This window comes from Suncus etruscus, chromosome 4 (assembly GCF_024139225.1).
Source record: "Suncus etruscus isolate mSunEtr1 chromosome 4, mSunEtr1.pri.cur, whole genome shotgun sequence".
In the NCBI taxonomy this organism is placed as follows: domain Eukaryota; kingdom Metazoa; phylum Chordata; class Mammalia; order Eulipotyphla; family Soricidae; genus Suncus; species Suncus etruscus.
Genome location: NC_064851.1, coordinates 151,553,924 through 151,572,528, shown reverse-complemented (window position 1 = coordinate 151,572,528; position 18,605 = coordinate 151,553,924). Strand labels below are relative to the sequence as shown.

At 41.9% G+C, this 18,605-nt stretch overlaps 1 protein-coding gene and 1 non-coding gene across 5 annotated transcripts in view; both read left to right on the top strand.

The window, feature by feature from the left end:
• The window catches only part of SLC20A2 (solute carrier family 20 member 2), a 128,232-nt gene extending 111,061 nt beyond the window's left edge, over nucleotides 1–17,171 (top strand). For all 4 annotated transcript variants that reach the window (XM_049771828.1, XM_049771829.1, XM_049771826.1 and 1 more), the window contains exons 9-11: nucleotides 5,536–5,721; nucleotides 6,661–6,745; nucleotides 15,734–17,171. In XM_049771828.1, coding sequence (XP_049627785.1) covers nucleotides 5,536–5,721; nucleotides 6,661–6,745; nucleotides 15,734–15,898 — 436 coding nt within the window. In that variant the 3' untranslated portion in view covers nucleotides 15,899–17,171. The remainder of the gene's footprint in view (nucleotides 1–5,535; nucleotides 5,722–6,660; nucleotides 6,746–15,733) is intronic.
• On the top strand, nucleotides 2,540–2,645 carry LOC126007437 (U6 spliceosomal RNA). The gene has a single exon (XR_007495010.1). It is a non-coding gene; the product is annotated as a U6 spliceosomal RNA (small nuclear RNA).
• Nucleotides 17,172–18,605: the final 1,434 nt, after the last annotated feature.

Here is an 18,605-nt window from a genome sequence, read left to right as displayed (position 1 = left end):
CCACATGACACTACCTTTTTATACTCTGGAAATGAAATCTCACTAAACAAGAGGTCTGAATTTTAGTTCTCCTCAGAATTATTTGTGTTATTTTATTTTATTTGCAGACCAGGACTAGTCCTGTTCAGTCCTTTATTGAAATGTCTGGAGTGCTGTAGGGCATCTGCCTTATGCTCGCTAGCCTAGGATGAACTGCAGTTCGATCCCCCGGCATCCCATATGGTTCCCCAAGCCAGGATCGATTTCTGAGCACATAGCCAGGAGTGGCCCTAAGTGTCACCGGGTGTGGCCGAAAAACAAACAAACAAAAAAAGTATTTATTCAGAGCCAGAGTGATAGCATAACAGGTAGGGCATTTGCCTTGCATATGGCTGACCTAGGTTCGATCCCTAGCATTCCATATGGTCCTCCAAGCCTGCTAGGAGTAATTCCTGAGCACAAAATTAGCACCATCCAATATGGTCCAAAAACAACAATCAAGAATTCTTGGGGCCGGGCGGTGGCGCAAGAGGTAAGGTGCCTGCCTTGCCTGCGCTGGCCTTGGACGGACCACGGTTTGATCCCCCGGCGTCCCATATGGTCCCCCAAGCCAGGAGCAACTTCTGAACCCTGAGCGTTACCGGGTGTGGCCCAAAAACCAAAAAAAAAAAAAAAAAAAGAATTCTTTATTGAAATCCTGTATTGGAAAATATTATTTATTAGTTGGTTTCATCTTTTTAAATTCCAGTTAGAAAGTTAAGAAAAACGTATTCATGGAAAAAGGAATAAACTATTCAAAACAGCATTTCAAGACCAGAGAGAGTCCAGGCAGCTACTGATAATCCAAGTTTATAACAGTAAACCTTAAAGTTTTGGTTCATTAAGTTTGCATTTTGGGGGCCAGAGCAGTGGCACAAGCAGTAAGGTGTTTGTCTTGCACGTGCTAACCTAGGATGGACTGCGGTTCGATCCCTCAGTGTCCCATATGCTCCCCCAAGCCAGGAGCAATTGCTGAGTGCAGAGCCAGGAGTAACCCCTGAGCATCACAGGGTGTGGCCCAAAAACCACACACACACACACAAAAGTTTGCAGTTTGGTAGTTTTGAAGCTTTGGGGAAGAAATACTTCCTGAGAAAAACAAGGTGGTAATAATAATAATAATGTGACAGTGAAGAGGGGACTTTTACTCACTCAACAAAATGCTATTGTTTGTTCTAAACCTCATTTTGAACCATATATTATTCAAATCCTCCTGAAATTAACCTTTTGAGCTCATAAGTGGCATCCTCAAAGACAAGGAAAATGATGCCAAAAGTAAAACATTTCTTGCCCAGAATTGCATGGGTAAAGAAAGGTAACCTTGGAGCCAGTTCTTTGTAGCCCTGAGCTCACTCTTTGTGTATAAAGGGCAGTGTAGGCTGAGAGGAAACAAGCCACCAAGGCACCCATTAATGCAAGTGGTGCAAATCACAGTACCAAAAGGGAAAGGGGGAGGGAGGGAGGGAGACGGAGAGAGAGAGAGAGAGGGAGGGAGGGAGGGAGAGGGGGAGAGAGAGAGAGAGAGAGAGAGAGAGAGGAGAGAGAGGGAGAGAGGGGGGGGAGAGGGGGGGAGAGAGGGAGAGAGAGAGGAGAGAGAGAGAGAGGGAGAGGGAGAGAGAGAGAGAGAGAGAGAGAGAGAGAGAGAGAGAGAAGCAATTTGCCTTCCCTGGAGCAAGGCAGGAGTAGGGGTGGGAGTGGTAGGGAAATCGGAGACATCAGTGATGGTGATGGGAAGGGTGCACTGGTGAAGGATGGTATACATTGTATGCATTAAACCCAACAATGAACAATTTTGTAACCAAGGTGCTTAAATAAAGCAGTTAAATTGGAGGGGAAAAGGAAGTAGGGAGAGAGTGGGGGGAAAAACAAAACAAAACAACCCCAATACTGGGGGCTGGAGAGATAGCATGGAGGTAGGGCATTTGCTTTGCATGCAGGACGGTGGTTCAAATCCCAGCATTCATATGGTCCCCCGAGCCTGCCAGGAGTAACCCCTGAGCGCTGCCAGGTGTGACCCAAAAAAAAAATTATACTGATGGCCAACAGGCATATGTTTAAATTTACATCATTACTGATTATGATGGAAATAAAAATAAACAATGAGGTATTATTACATCACACCTGTTGAGAATGTCCTATATCAAAGTAGTCAGAAGCAAGATGCACCAGAGGGATGGATAGGTAAAGGAGCTTTCACCATTAGTGAGAATATAAACTGGTGCAGCCTCTGGAAAATAGTATGAAGATTTCCCCCAAAAGTGAAAATAGATCCCAGAGGCTTGTGCTTCCCATCAGATTCCCCTTCCCGCTCCCGCATGGTAACCTATCCCCACTTTTGGAAAATATAGAACTGTCATATTTATATTGGCCAAAAAACACTAAGACACTAATTAGAAAATCCACATACCTCGATTCATTGTAGTGCTATTTATAATAGCCAAGATCTGGAACAATCTAAGTACACAACAGAAGAGTGGATGTGGCATGCAGACAACAGTATAATACTTATCAGTCATTAAAAGTGCTCGCTTCAGCAGCACATATACTAAAATTGGAATGACAGAGAGAAGATTAGCATGGCCCCTGTGCAAGGATGACACCAAATTCGTGAAGCGTTCCATATTAAAAAAAAAAAACAAGTGCCTTTTGCTACCACATGGGTGGAAGTGGAAAGATAAATACTAAGGTGGGGCATTTGCCTTGAGAGCAGCTGACCTGAGTTCAATAGCCAACATCCTAAATGATCCCCTGAGCACTGCCTGAGTGATTCCTGAATGCAGAGCCAAGAGTAACCCCTGAGCACTGCTGGGTATGACCCAAAAACAACCCCCCACAAAAAATATAAAAATATATTTGTTAACACCAAATGATGTTAATGATAAGAAAATCAAAAAAATTCCCACTTAGGGGCTGGAGAGAGAGCACAGCGAGGCCATTTGCCTTGCACACAGCCAATCCAGGACAGATGGTGGTTCGAATTCCGGCATCCCATATGGTCCCCTGTGCCTGCCAGGAGTAACCCCTGAGTACCGCCGGGTGTGACCCAAAAACCAAAAAAAAAAAAAAAAAATTCCCACTTAGGTTGAGGATCAAAGCAGGAGAGCACTTCACCACTCCTATAGTGAAAGTTCTAGCTAATGCCGTAAGATAAGAGGAAATATTTTTAATTTGTATTCACTATGATGAATGAAGTTCTTGATAACAGAGTTTCAGACATTCAGTGTTCCCTCTCCAAACCCACCACCAGTGTCAGGTCCCTCCACCAATGACCTAAAGTTCTCTCCCTCTGCCCACCCACCACCTAAGCAAACTCAGTATTTTTTTATTTGCTTACTATATATTTTTGGTCATATGTTTACATTAGTGTTGACTCATGTTTTTGATGTACATAGTTACCGTATTTGCCAGCATAGAAGACGACCCCTAATTCTGCAGTTAAAACATAGGTTTAGGTCTATATTTGCTGTATCAGACAGAACATTCCTGTGCTGCAACTGTATCTTCCACAGTGAGCCAATCACAACAAGTAAAGGTCCAAAGGTTCTACTGCAATAGACTTCCTCTCTGACTCTGGCCAATCTGGGTAGGCTTTTTACGGTGTAGATTCGGGTCCAGAACATTGTCTCATTTGCATGCATCAAAAGCCTGCTTGGATTGGCTGAGTCAGAGAGGCGGTCCGAGCAGCCTTGCAGTGATTGGTGCAGGATCGAGTTGGAAAATTCATTTTGTGGCAATATTCAGACAATTTTCGTTTAGCAGCATATTGAAACATTTTTCGGGATATACTTGCGTATAAGACTACTCTCGATTTTCGGTTGACTTTTTTTGTTTCAAAAGTCGTCTTATACGCTGGAAAATACGGTACTAAGGTATTCATACTGGGAGGGAAGAAAAATAATCTCTGCCACTGATATAAGTAAAATATTGGGGGGAAAGTACTTAGAGCTAGTGATTGTAGGAGAGTTTTATGGTGCGAATTAAGAAATTAAATGCTGGGCCCGGAGAGATAGCACAGCGGTGTTTGCCTTGCAAGAAGCCGATCTGTTTGCCTTGCAAGCAGAAGATCCAGGATCTAAGGTGGTTGGTTCGAATCCCGGTGTCCCATATGGTCCCCGTGCCTGCCAGGAGCTATTTGTGAGCAGACAGCCAGGAGTAACCCCTGAGCAACGCCGGGTGTGGCCCAAAAACAAAAAAAAAAAAAAAAAACAAAAAAAAAACAACAAAAAGAAAGAAATCAAATGCTTTCCTACATGCCAGTAATGAACAGATATAACATATTACATACAGTAATGAACAGATATAGTTTTGAAATTCAAAACCCAATACAGGAGCCAGAGAGATAGTACAGGGGGTAGAAGGTGCTTGCCTTGCATACTGCCAATCCCAGTTTGATTCCTATGCACCTCTGAAAGTGATCCCCATCACCCACCACACTCGAGCACAAAACAGGAAGTAGCTTGCAAGCACTGCTAGATCTGACCCCAAAACTAAACCAAAATACAAAGGCCTTGCAGCTGGCACACAGGAAGATCTGCAATTAAGATATGCAGCGTGGCTAGAGGCATATTTGCCGGTGTCTGTTTTGCAGCTCATCTAGCAATAGGGCCGGACTGGCCATTGGGAGGACTGGGCATTGTGCGGCAGTTTGGGCACTTGGGCTCAAAAAGGTTAGCCATCACTGGCATAGACCATCTTTGCCTTAGAATAACCCCTGGGGCCAGAGCAGGTAAGACATTTGCCTTGCACTCGCCAACCCAAATCCCAGACATCCCATAATGCCTCTGCAGAACCAAGAGTAACTCCTGAACACCACTGGTTGTGACGCAAAATGAAAGAAAAAAAATAAAGAATTGTGTTATCCCTCAGTAAACCCACTGTAAATTTAAAATATTACTGGGTGGAAAATATCCTCTTTTTTGTTTGTTTGCACAATGCACACAGTGCTCAGAGACTACTCCTGGCTCTGCACTCAGAAATTGCCTCTGGCTGGCTCAGGGAACCATATGAGATGCCAGGAATCGAACCTGGGTCAGTCCTGGATCGGCCGTATACAAGGCTTACGGCCCTATACTATCGCTCTGGCCACTGGTTGAAAATACTGAACATCGTAGTTTAGCCTAGCCAATACTTGCATGCTCAGATACTAAGGTTAGCACAGAATAAATATATAGTAAATATATATAATATATTGTAAATTATATAGTAATATAATTTATAGTAAATATATTTACTATATAGTATAAACTATATTTACTGAAGCCTGTAGTGAAATTGAGAAAGTCTTTAGGATATTAGTGGGTTTCCCTCTTGACCAAATGACAGAGGATTAGCTGTTGCTACTGTCACTGCCTGAAAATAGAGTATGTCAGTCAATGTATACACTAGCTGAAAGAGAGGATCGAAATTTGAAATACACTTTCTACTGAATGCCTGTCACAGTCACATCATTGTAAAATTGAAAGCCATCGTAAGACAGAAGCTGGACATACAGTATTTGATCTTTTCTTTCCCTTCCAGTAATGCCATTGGCCCCCTTGTAGCTCTGTGGTTGATTTATGAACAAGGTGGAGTCCTGCAAGAAGCTGCTACTCCTGTCTGGCTGCTCTTTTATGGAGGAGTTGGAATATGTACAGGTCTTTGGGTCTGGGGGAGAAGAGTGATCCAGACCATGGGGAAAGACCTCACTCCCATCACACCATCAAGGTAAGCAGCAAGGGTGCAAGCCAGATAGTCCTCTAAGCTCACTGCAGAGCCAATTCCATCTGCCTTTAAGTTTGCTCCTGCTGCTTTTCTGCCCCAGACCTCAGCACAGCCATCTGCTGCTGGGGTTCAGTGATGAAAGGGGCAGAGGGTAGATCATTTCCCCTCTCTGAACACCCAGCCTTGCCCTCCCTCAGGCCCTGTGGGGGTTCTCCCACAGTGGCATAGAGAAAATGAGAGAGATGGGAAGATACAGAGAAGGAAAGAGAAGCTGAATTTCTGTCCCCAGAAATTCTCTATCATATCAACTTTGCCTGCTAGATGCAAGTAGCTCTACCTTCCCCCCTCAAGTTCCTCATTTAGCCTAACCAGGTAAAAGCTACTAACCTTCATCAGGGTCTAGAAACTTCCCCCACATGGTTTCCTGCTTTGTTCCCCTATGATGGATTCATTAGGTCAAATAGCAAAGTTACAATAGAACTTTTAGAATGCAGTTAAACTACTTACTGTGAGAAACATCCCCCCCCCCTTTTAAGACTAATTTGCAGAGAAGTTAATAATCTGAAGGGAAATAAGTACACATTCTGAAATAAATACGCATTTTTAAAGTGAGAGTATGGTTTTCCTATGCTGCTTTAGAAATAACTAATTTACCATTCTTTACACAGCAGGGATTTCTGACCCAGTTACTACAGAGTGTGGGTTTTTTTTTTAAACAATATCCTAAAAACAAGGGTAGTTAGGGCTGTAAATAGTAGAATGCAATCTTAGTGTGAATTGTTGCCATTATGCATTAGATTCTTGTTCTATTAATGTCATCTGGCCCAGTCAGCAGTCAGCAATCCCCCAAAGAATGTTCCGGTGAGTGTATGGCCCCCTGGGGTGTCAGCGAGACCAGTACAAAGAGTGCCTGTGATGTGTCTCTTATGCTCCCTCCTGCAGCGGCTTCACCATTGAACTGGCTTCAGCTTTCACTGTGGTGATGGCCTCCAACATCGGGCTTCCCGTCAGCACCACACACTGCAAGGTAGGCCCCCTGCCAGCACTCGCCTTTCATCAGGCTGTTGGGGTCAATTCACAGTTGCCAAGTGAATCAGAGCAAAGCTGGCGGCACTCTGTCTATGGCCATTTCTGAGAAGATCATCTCTAGCAGGGCCTGGCTGGAGCGTTGTTGTAGGTGGCCATTTGCTCTTCTCACACTGTGCCTCCCAGCCTTTCCTGCTTCAGTAGTGTGACCTCTTAATGCTTTGCTTCTATGTGTACTTCACACTTCGCATTTGTCTTGTTTCTCTCTCATGTTTCCACAGTGGTGTTTGCATTTGAAGTCCTGTGTTTACTAACCATATTCGTAGGCTCCAGTGGGGGCTAGCACTCAGTTCCAACCAACTGCAGGGGAGTAGGAGTTGACAGTGGAAGTAGAAATAAACAGAAATCATCTCAATAATTGTAAGATATGGTTGTTTCCATTTCTTTCCATTTATAATAGTGCGCTGAGTAACTATATTGCATTAAGTTCTGATGTGGGATAATTCTTAATATCGACGACAGCTGCCACATATACTTCCTTGGGATTGTACAGGTGGGACTCCTTGGCACATCATAGAGATGGGATATTAGAATGGTCAGGACTTTTAAGGTTTAAGGAAAAAGAAACAGGAGCTGTGAGTTTAAAGGAGTTATTGGAGGCTATCCAGGATGGAGCTAGGTCTGTCCAGTGTCAAAGAGTTCTGATAGCTTAGCTTCCTAAACATAAAAATATGTTACTTCTAGGTTGTCCTTATGTTCATTCATTTGATCAATTCAAAGAAAAGTTAATTTATGCCTGCTAATTTGTATGAGGTCCATGGCAGCTGCCAAGACAAACTCCCATTTTCATTTACCCACAGCTTCATCTGGTGTGTTCATAAACAAGTACTAAATGTGAGTGGCTTCATGTTTCAAATATGAAGGCCAGATAGTGGCCTAGGGGAGTATTTTAAGTGGGCCAGCAACATCTGAAACAATGCTAGAAATCTTCAACATGGAAGAAAATTGGCTCCATTGGAGTGAGGATGTCTTTATTTTGGATTTTTCTTCTTAGGCTACAATGTTTAGGAAAGCCTCCTTTCCCACCAGTTTTTATTGTGGAAATTGCTAAGAAATCTACTAGGGCTAGAGAGATAGTACAGCAGACAGGGCACTTACCTTGCACGCAGTGACCCAGGTTCATTTTACTGTGCCCCAAAATGGTCCCCCAAGTCTTACCAGTAGTGTACCTGAGCATAGGGCAATGGGTAAAAAAAAGGGGGGAAAAGTATCTACAAAGTGCTAGATACTATGATACTGTTTTTGGTGTTTTTTAATGTGCATTTGATCCTTTCAGTAATCGTGTGAAATTGGTACTGTCATTCCCAGTAATAGTAAGCTCAAGCTTACTATTAGAGCACTTTCCCATGCACCATACTGATCTATCACATTAAGCATGTCATGAAACTAACTCATGTAATCTTCCCAAAAGGTGAGTGCTAATGTCTCCTGGTTTTGCCAGCCAAGGAATTCACACATAGAAAAATTAAGTGGCTTGCCCAAGATCACAGAGAAAGGGAGCAGCCAGCCTGAGCTGCTATCCAGGCAGACACCTTGCTTTCTGCCTCCAGGTACAAAGGAAAGAGGCAGGAAAAGTGCAGTGGCACTTCATTCATTCAAAGTCATGTCTTTATGTTTGTTTGTTTATGGGCCACACACCTGGCTGTGCTTAGGGATCACTCCTGCTTGGGGTAAAAGGGGTAGAAGGGATAGACCAGGATCAGCCATGTACAAGATCTTGTATTGTTTTTCAGGTGCCTCAATGTTATATCAGCTTCTAAATGTTAGAACTTTCCCCAACTATTAAAACATTTTTTATGACTAGGTAGTATGTTGGGGATTCTTTTGGATCTGTGTCCATGTCCTCCTCTTCTGACTGGGAAAATTCTCACCTATTATTTCTTCAATAAACCCTTTCTTATCATCTGACTTTCTTTTCCTTCAGGAATGATTCCAAGTTTTCTACTGGCATATTCAGTAATACCCTATATATTCACTTCATTTTTTCTCTTTTGCTTTTGTTTTTGGTCATAACCAGTCATGCTCAGGGGTTATTCCTGGCTCTGCACCAGGATTTATTCCTGAAGATATTCAGGTGGCTATATGGTATGTTGGAGACTGAACCTAGGTTGACCTCATACAAGGCATGTGCCCTGCCTGCTCTATCTCTCAGGGCTCCCTCATTCAGTTTTCTGTTATTTTTCCCTTTTTACTGTACCATATCTTCAAATTCATTAATTCAGTTTTCAACCTCATCCATCTGCCCTTGTGACTTGCTGTATTCCATGCTCTTTTCTATTTTTTTTTTGTTTGTTTTTGGGCCACACCCGTTTGACGCTCAAGGGTTACTCCTGGCTATGTGCTCAGAAATCGCCCCTGGCTTGGGGGGACCATATGGGACGCCGGGAGATCGAACCGCGGTCCTTCCTTGGCTAGCGCTTGCAAGGCAGACACCTTACCTCCAGCGCCACCAACCCGGCCCCTCTCTTTTCTATTTTAAGGAATGCTTTCATTTTTTACTTTCAGGCTTTCTTCAAGTTTATTGATTCCCTGTTCAAGTGTTTTTTAAGATCATTGAGCAATATTTAGGCTGATTACGAAGGGCTACTCTCATTGGGAATCTTCCAGGACTTTTGTCCCCTCTAGTGTTTCTGTTGTTCTGTTAACCCACATCTGGCTTAGGGGCCACTCCTGGCAGTGCACAGGGACAATATGCAGTGACAGGAATCAAACCAGGATCAGCTGCATGTAAGATAGCTCAAACGTCCTTCCTGCTGTGCTGTCATTCTAGCCCCTAGTTTATTATTTTAATCAAATAAAATTTTTGGAAATTTAGATTATAAATACACAAGAATAGGGTTTATCACAGAAAAGCATAGCACATTTATTTATAAAATGAAAATATTTAAAGTGTAATAGCCAAGTGGTGTAGTGAAAAAAATATTTGCATTACATATCTTATTACACAGTAAAGATCACAATTAATGTTCTAATATGTAAATAGGAAAAGATAATTTTTATTTGTAAATATTTAAAGGAATAAAACTTCATAAATATAAAAAATTCAACCTTAGTAATTTAAGTTGCATATTAAAACAAATGACATGTTTTCTTGGTTGGTCAGCAAAAAAACTTATAGAGTTGTTGTGGTGTGCTGGAATTTATAAATTATAGATTACCTTATAAATTCACAGCTTTTTGAGTTTTTTTTTTTGTTTGTTTTTTATTTATTTATTTTTTTGGCACCACACTTGGATGTACTTGGGGCTTACTCTTGGCTGTGAGGTGTCAGGGATTGAACCCAGATCAGACCCATACAAGGCAAGCACCCTAGCCTTTGTACTATCATTCGAACACTAAATTCATAACTTTGTAAGGAAATATTTAGCTGTATGTATTAAAATGCTAAAATACATTAGGAGAGGTAGGGATTCATCTTCAAAGTAGAATTCTGGAGTTAGTAAATTACCTTTTTTTTTTTTTTTGGTTTTTGGGCCACACCCAGTGGTGCTCAGGGGTTACTCCTGGCTGTCTGCTCAGAAATAGCTCCTGGCAGGCACGGGGGACCATATGGGACACCGGGATTAGAACCAACCACCTTAGGTCCTGGATCGGCTGCTTGCCAGGCAAACATCGCTGTGCTATTTCTCCAGGCCTGTAAATTACCATTTTTAAGCCATGATAATTCACATCTTTAGCAGGAAAGAAGAGGTTAAGGAAGAGAAGGGTGTTTTTTTATGGTATGAAAAAGTTACTTCATTCATTGTAACAAGTGTTAAAAGTTGGTTAATTTGCAAATATGGTAGTGAGAGTTCTTGCAACTTTTCTATAAGCTCCAGATTATTTCAAAATGTAGGAGAGAGGGGACCACATGTATGTCATGACAGGAATTGAATCAGGATCAACTGCATCTAAGACAAAGCACCTCATCTTCTGTACTATTTCGCTAACTCACAAGATGTTTTTTAAATACCTCTTTAAAAACCAATTTCAGGGCTGGAGAGATAGCACAGCAGTAAGGTGTTTGCCTTGCATGCAGAAGGATGGTGGTTCAAATCCCGGCATCCCATATAGTCCCCCAGGCCTGCCAGGAGCGATTTCTGAGCGTAGAGCCAGGAGTAACCTCTGAGCGATGCCGGGTCTGACCCAAAAACCAAAAATAAATAAATATAAATAAAAATCAATTTCAGGGGGGCCGGGCGGTGGCGCTGGAGGTAAGGTGCCTGCCTTGCCTGCGCTAGCCTAGGACGGACCGCGGTTCGATCCCCCGGCGTCCCATATGGTCCCCCAAGAAGCCAGGAGCAACTTCTGAGCACATAGCCAGGAGTAACCCCTGAGCGTCACAGGGTGTGGCCCAAAAAAAAAATCAATTTCAGGGGTACCCGAGAGATAGCATGGTATGGCATTTGCCTTGCAAGCAGAAGGACAGTGGTTCAAATCCCGGCGTCCCATATGGTCCCCCAAGCCTGCCAGGAGCAATTTCTGAGCATAGAACAAGGAGTAGCCCCTGAGCGATGCTGGTTGTGACCCCCCCCCAAAGAAAACCAATTTCAGGGATTTTGTTTTAAAGACTAAATATAGACCATTGTTGTGTTAAATAAATAACGATGGGGCTGGATGGTGAATGATGCCATCCAGCCCACATGGCTCTGCAACCTCCATGCAGCCGGCGAGTTCCAGGCCCAGGTGAAATCACTCACTCACACGCAGGCTTCAGGAAGAATCATCTTTATTCATGCCCTAGCCACCACAGGTGTGTGGCCTATGTCAACCTTTCAAGCATTCAGCAATATTTTGCTAGCCCTGCATCTTATCTCCTGTTAGCCATCTTCCCTTTGGGCTCCATGCGGCCCAAAGATCCAAAAGCCAGGAAGCCAAGCCGGGCCAAGAGAGAAACGGCAAAAGAGCAAAAAGGGCCGAATCCCTTTCGTCCCAGGCTTATCTAACTTTTTCCCGACCCCTCCCAGGAATGGGAGGTCTTGCAGGTAGGGTCACACCTATTATCCGGTTAAGACCCCTCCCAGAAATGGGTGGGTCTTAGGGTACACCACAGACCATGTCAGTAGTTAATAAATTATTAATCATGAAACCATTTCTTTTTTTTATATCTTTATTTAAATACCTTGGATTACAAATATGACTGTAGTTGGGTTTCAGTCATGTAAAGAACACCCCCTTCACCAGTGCTTGAAACCATTTCTGCTAAGAAAAATTAGAAAGAAATTATAAGTGATTAATTTATGGTCCATCTATCTAAAGGGGTTGGGTAGCTTTATATGATAACCATAAAGGCTGTGTGCTCTATATGGGAAAATGCTTATAGTTCTAAATTTTAATTGATTTTTAAAGAAAGGAAATTATAGGATTGGATGAAGCTCAGTAGTAGGCTTAGATGTGTGAAACCTGGCATTCCTCCCCAACACTGCTTTTTTGAAAAGAAAAGGAAATTAAATGAGACCAAGAGTTTAGTGTTAAAAAAAGATAAGAAAAGAAAAGGTGCCTAATACACATCTACAGCTGGGACAATGATTCAAACCCCAGGACTCAAATGATCTCTCAATCACCACCAAGTGTGGCCCAAATACAAAAACAGAGGGGGGGGGATTGTAAAGAGGAGTTGGGCCACATCCAATTTGTCAAGGGTCAATCTCAGTGGTGCTCAGGGATCAAATTAGGGCTGGCTGTATGCAAGGCAAGCAAGCACCTTAATTCTAAATGTACCTTATTTCTCACAAGTAATTCAACATATAGCTAATAGTAGGAGGTTCCCAGGAAGTTGCCAATCCCTTCTGTAACATAGACTTTTTATGGCATTTTGTTGCTCTTGTGCTTAAAAAACCATTTTTTGAATAAAGAGGCCATAGATTAAACTGAAAGTTGAACATCTCCTCTTAGTGTAATCTAAAACAGCTGAAAGGGCACTGAAGTGAGAGAAGCTCTCTGGAGGGACAGAAAGACACTTGGACATCAGGAGCCCGTGTTTGTGCATCCAACTATATTGGTGGGGCCACACAATTCATTGTCCTCCTGCAACAGAAAATATTAATTTACGGCTGGTTTTAGGAGCTCTTAAGCAGGATTATCAGTTTCTTTAGGCAATGATTGTAAATAAAATCATGTGTGGAACTTACGGAATTGCTTGTTCATTACTACTTTGGTTGTGACTGTCACAGTAACTACCTCCTTATAGAAAAAACTTATAGAAAAATTTTGCTGTTTTTGGGGTCCCAGAACAATTTTTGTTGTCCATAAATAATATGTTGGATATCTTTTTCTTGTAGCTAGTCCTTTTTTGTTTTGACTCATCTTTTCTGTTTGAATTTCGCCAGCCATTGTTGACTTAGGCAGGGGTCTCAAACTCGCGGCCTTTGGGCCACAAATGGCCCTCTGTACAACATTTTGTGGCCCTGCCCTAGAGGAACCTTTTTTGTTTTGTTTTGTTTTAGTTGTTTGAGTCACACCCCCCAATGTTCAAGGCTTACTACTGACTTTGCACTCAAGGATCACCCCAACTATGCCTTCTGCGGCTCGCAGATAAATTGAGTTTGAGATCCCTGACTTAGAGGATGACTTAATTGAGGATGATGTAATTGAGGATGACTAGAGCCAAAGCCTGTTTAGGGAGAGTCAAGTACCGTAACAGTGGCTATAGGCATCCTGTGACCCTCCTTCAAAAGAACTCTGAAAAGTCTAAGATGTTGGGGATCTTGTACTTTACTATTTCCACTTTTTAAAAATATGTGAAATCTGTTGGTAGGAATGTCAGCTGGTCCAAACCTCTTTGGAAACCAATATGGATATTCCTCTAAAAACTAGAAATTGAGCTTCCATGTGATCTAACAATACCACTCCTAGGAATATATACGTGGAGCCCAAAAACATAATGTAGAAAAAAGCCCTCTGCATCCCCATGTTCATGGCAGCACTATTCACAGTAGCCAGAAATTGGAAACAACCCAAGTGTCCAAGAACAGATGAGTGGATAAAGAAACTGGTAATCTACAAAATGGAATGCTATGCAGCTGTTAGGAAAATTAAGTCATGAAATATGTTTATAGATGGATAATATGGAGAGCATTATGCTGAGCAAAATGAGTCAAAGGGAGAGGGATACATATAGAATGATTGCACTCATGTATGGGATATAGAAAAAAAGATAATATTGTAATATCAGGAGACAATAGAGATGAGAGCCAAGAGGATCGGTTCATGGTAGAAAACTTGCCACAAGTAGTGGGGAATGGTTAGGGCAGAAAAGGGACTACTGTGACAATGGTAGTTGGAAATGATCACTGGAATAAATCTGGGTACTGAAACGAGATAAAGTGATATGCATAATACTCCTTCAGTAACAATATTGTAGACCACAGTTTCTAAAAGGGAAATAAAATAGGAGGAGAGAGAAAGAGAGAGAAGAAAAGTATCTGACATAGAGGATGGGAGAGGAGAGGGCTGGAGGGAGGGCAAGAGGGAAATTGGGGAAATATCCTCTGGTGAAGACTTGTATATTACACAACTGAAACTCAAATCATGAACAACTTTGTAAATATATCAAGTGATTAAATTAAAAATTATAAATAAGTTTTGCTTTTTTTTTTTTTTTGGTTTTTGGGCCACACCCGGCGTTGCTCAGGGTTTACTCCTGGCTGTCTGCTCAGAAATAGCTCCTGGCAGGCACGGGGGACCATATGGGACACCGGGATTCGAACCAACCACCTTTGGTTGGCTGCTTGCAAGGCAAACTCTGCTGTACTACCTCTCCGGGCCCATAAGTTTTACATTTTAAAAGAATTTATTAAAAATAAGTAAAATGTGGGGGCCAGAGAGATAGCATGGAGGTAAGGCATTTGCCTTGCATGCAGAAAGACGGTGGTTCAAATCCTGGCATCCCATATGGTCCCCTGAGCCTGCCAGGAGCAATTTCTGAGCATAGAGCCTGGAGTAACCCCAGAGCGTTGCTGGTGTGACCCAAAAACCAAAATAAATAAATAAATAAATAAATAAATAAATAAATAAATAAATAAATAAATAAATAAAATGTGAAATGGTCTTGTTCCCTTTTTAATACTTCAACAAACCAAAAATAAATATGGTTATTTTTATTTAAATCATCATTCACAATCTGACTTTTATGAATTTCTAAAATGTCATTTTCTGAGGCCTGGTAGACCATTTAGGTCTGATAGAATTTCTTATTGTTTTTAATTAAAGAGCAAGAAATGCATGGCAGTTTCAGTGAAGAAAACCAGTGTGTCCTCAATTTGTCTGTGGTTTATATGGTCTCTTCCTATCTCTACTGCCCTCAGTGCTCTGGGGTCTCTTTTATCCTCTGCAACTTGAGCTAACTGGACTGAAATTTGCAATGGTTTTTCTCCTTCTCCAATATTGCATGATTGTTATTCTAAGAGGAGACCTTATTGCTATTTCAGTATGTGACTAAAACAAGTTTGTGTTTCAGCAACATCCTACTTTGTGAATGTTTAAAATAAGGGTGTTAGAGCTGGAAAGATAGCACAGTAGAAGGGCATTTGCCTTGCACGAAGCTGACCTGGGACAGACCCAGGTTTGATCCCTGGCATCCCATACAGTCCCCCAAGCCTGCCAGGAGCGATTACCGAGTGCAGAACCAGGAGTAAACTCTGAGTACCACCGGGTGTGGCCCCCAAATCAAAATTAATAATAATAATAATATAAAATAAAGGTGCAGAGAGAATTGACACATTTCATTGATTTTTAGTTGGACCTACACAGGGCAGAATGTAAGTGGAAAAGTGCATCAGAGCTATATACTGGCAGTCTAAATCTAAATAATGCCTAAAATCTACACTTTGTAAAGTTAGTAAATTTAGGCAAAAGTACCAAATTTTAATTTGAAAGAGTCAGGTAGTTATTGATTTTTTGGGTAAATTTAAGCCACTATTTTCACTTCAAAATGTCTGTGCTCCAACAGGTGGGTTCTGTGGTGGCCGTGGGCTGGATCCGCTCACGAAAGGCTGTGGACTGGCGCCTCTTTCGGAACATCTTTGTGGCCTGGTTTGTGACTGTCCCTGTGGCTGGGGTCTTCAGTGCTGCTATCATGGCTCTTCTCATGTATGGGATCCTTCCATATGTGTGAGTTGTCTTCTACCCTTCTTAGACTAAGGGTAGTCTGAGTTGGCTTGCCTGGGAGGCAACCTCCTGCATGCAGAGGCCATCTCCCAGACACCTTCTCCATGTCCCTTCCAGAGGGTTCCAAACCACACCGCTCACCTAGGCTGTAAAGTCATCCTTCAGAGCTAACTTAACTACTGTATATAATCATGTGTTCAACTGATATCGTGGTAATATTACATGGTGCAGTTACTTATAAACTAAATATATATTGTATACATAGAGTAGGTAGCTTTACTTCATATTCAAAAGGAGTGGAGATAATTGCCTAGAATATTTGACAAATCTTTGTACATAATAATTTTAGTGAAAAATTTTAAGAACTTTTTAAAAGGAAAGTGCAGATTGAAAAATGCTATTTTTCCCATTTAATACTCTATAAGTGAGATACAGGGTGGGTGATACAGACTTGAGAAGGTGTACAGATATCAGTGTGCTATTGAATAATACTGGAACAGGGGTTCACAAGTGCTTTCACTGAAGAATTTGTTCATATACTGTGTATTGATGATTATGTAATATGTCATAATTGCTTCTGTAAATATTTAAAACTGTAATTTTTTAATGCTGTGCTTCCCTTATACTTTTTTGATCAGAGAAATTTGGAAAGTACCAAAGAAGCAGGGGAATAGTTTGCCAGTATTATATTTTCATTCTGTGTGTTTCCCCTTCTCATTAATCATACCCTTAACTGGGATGGGACATGACCTCTCTGCTCTGGCCTGCCAGGACCAGTGAGTGTGCACACATCCAGCTATGGGCTCCCGGCTCCACTCCGCCCAACCACTGCTGCCACTTGCCAGAGATTGGCCAATCCTGCAGTGGCCCTTAAGTGTTGTCAGAGAATGTACAGGCTTAAACATACAGGATCACGCACTACGTATCCAGTCCAGTTTAAATTTCTACCCCTCAGCCTCCCTTGCAGCCTGAAGAATGGAATTCTTGACAAAGCGAGTGCTTTGACATGTTTGGAAATCTGGGGTGGGGTCTGGAATCTTAAACTACACACTGGATTTGAGAATTTCTTGGAGCCTTCACCTAGCTGACAGCTTGGCACTCTGCTAGAGTCCCACTAGGTTGTCCTCTTTGGGGATAGTGGGAGGGAGGAAGTTTGACTAATGTTAGAGCCTGAAACTATGGAAATGCTGCTAAAATTTTTATATTGACAAACATTTTCTTGGTACTTCATTGTGATTTTTCATTAATCAACCACATGAAATTTATAATAAAAAAATGCCCTTCAGAGGTCTGCCTCAGAAGTCTTTTTCTAAATATCCATTATTTTCTTTCAGAGTTTTTTAAAAAATAAAGGCTATATAACTTCGTTGTTTCCATTTCTCAAATACCACTTGTTCCTGTTTGTTATTATTAGGAGTTTGAACATAAATACAAGGACACAGTCAGGAGAGAATGGCCCAGAGAGGTCCTTCAAAAACCCATTTGCCTGAGAATGATTTTTTTTCTTTAGTGGGGAAATACTGGGTGTTAGGGGAAACAGGGCTGGGTTTTAGGTAAGGGGATGCCACCCTTCTATGCCCAATCATTTCCAAGTCATCTTACTGAAGGCAGAGCATGTATCCTTAATGGATTCAAGGCTAAAGATGCAAATATGCACTTTCTCATTGCTTGGCTTAAGCTTTCCTCCCCCCAAAAAAAATTTTTTGAGATAACATGTCTATATGAAACTTTAGGAGGATGCACTTCCAAGTAGAGTTTACAGCTTTGTTTTCCTCAGGACTCAGAAAAAACTGACCAGGTAGAACTGTTCCATCTCCACAAAGAGATTTCCTCTCTTCAGGTCTTGCTTGTTGAAGTGAGGGAATTTGGGAGCACTCCCCATACTCCTGGAAAGCTCAATGTTAGGGCTCGGGAAGTCACCTGGGGAGAGCTGAGGACTGAAGTTGGGCTCCAGGCCCCCATTTCTAGATTTTAAATGACACGTCCCTTCTCATCTACTTTTGATACACCATGGATTCTTTTTCTTCCTACATGGTTAAAGTAACAGTACAACACAGTGCTAGTTTTGAACTGTGTCTGGAACTAATATCACAACTCTGGCAGAGCCCAGCAGCCAGAGTAGTGGAGGACCAGGTCCTCTGGAGACAAGTCATTTCTCATGGAGTCTCTAAATCACTAAACACCCAGGGGAGATGTTATCAACTAGCAATGAGATGTTTTGTCCACTAACCTCTCCCAGCCTCTTACACGTGTGTGTTCCACTGTAATAGTCCACTATCCTCTATTACTCCACTCCCCTCCTTTATGTGTTTTAAAAATATCAGAAGCTTCTGAGGCACTGGGAAAATGAGGTCCAATATGAGAAAAAGTTTAGGCGCCAAATGCTAACAAGGCCACACTCTCCGATCTTCCTTCTCTGTGTCTTCCTACTCCAGATAGTTAACCTGAAAGTTTCTAGGAGAACTATGCCAGAGACCTGGGAGGAAGATTGAGAGAAGGAACACAAGTAGGTGGTCAAGAGCTTGGAAGAGAGCCAGGGACTTGACTCAGTAGTAGAGCTTGCGTGTATGAGTCCCTCCCTGTATTCAAATCCCAGCACCACAAAATATTTTCCAAAAAAATGTTAATAATTTTGGAGAAAGGGTGATACAAGATTTATTCTGCCTGTTTGTAGAAGGAGACATGAGAATTTATCTCTGAATTGAAGCAAGGAA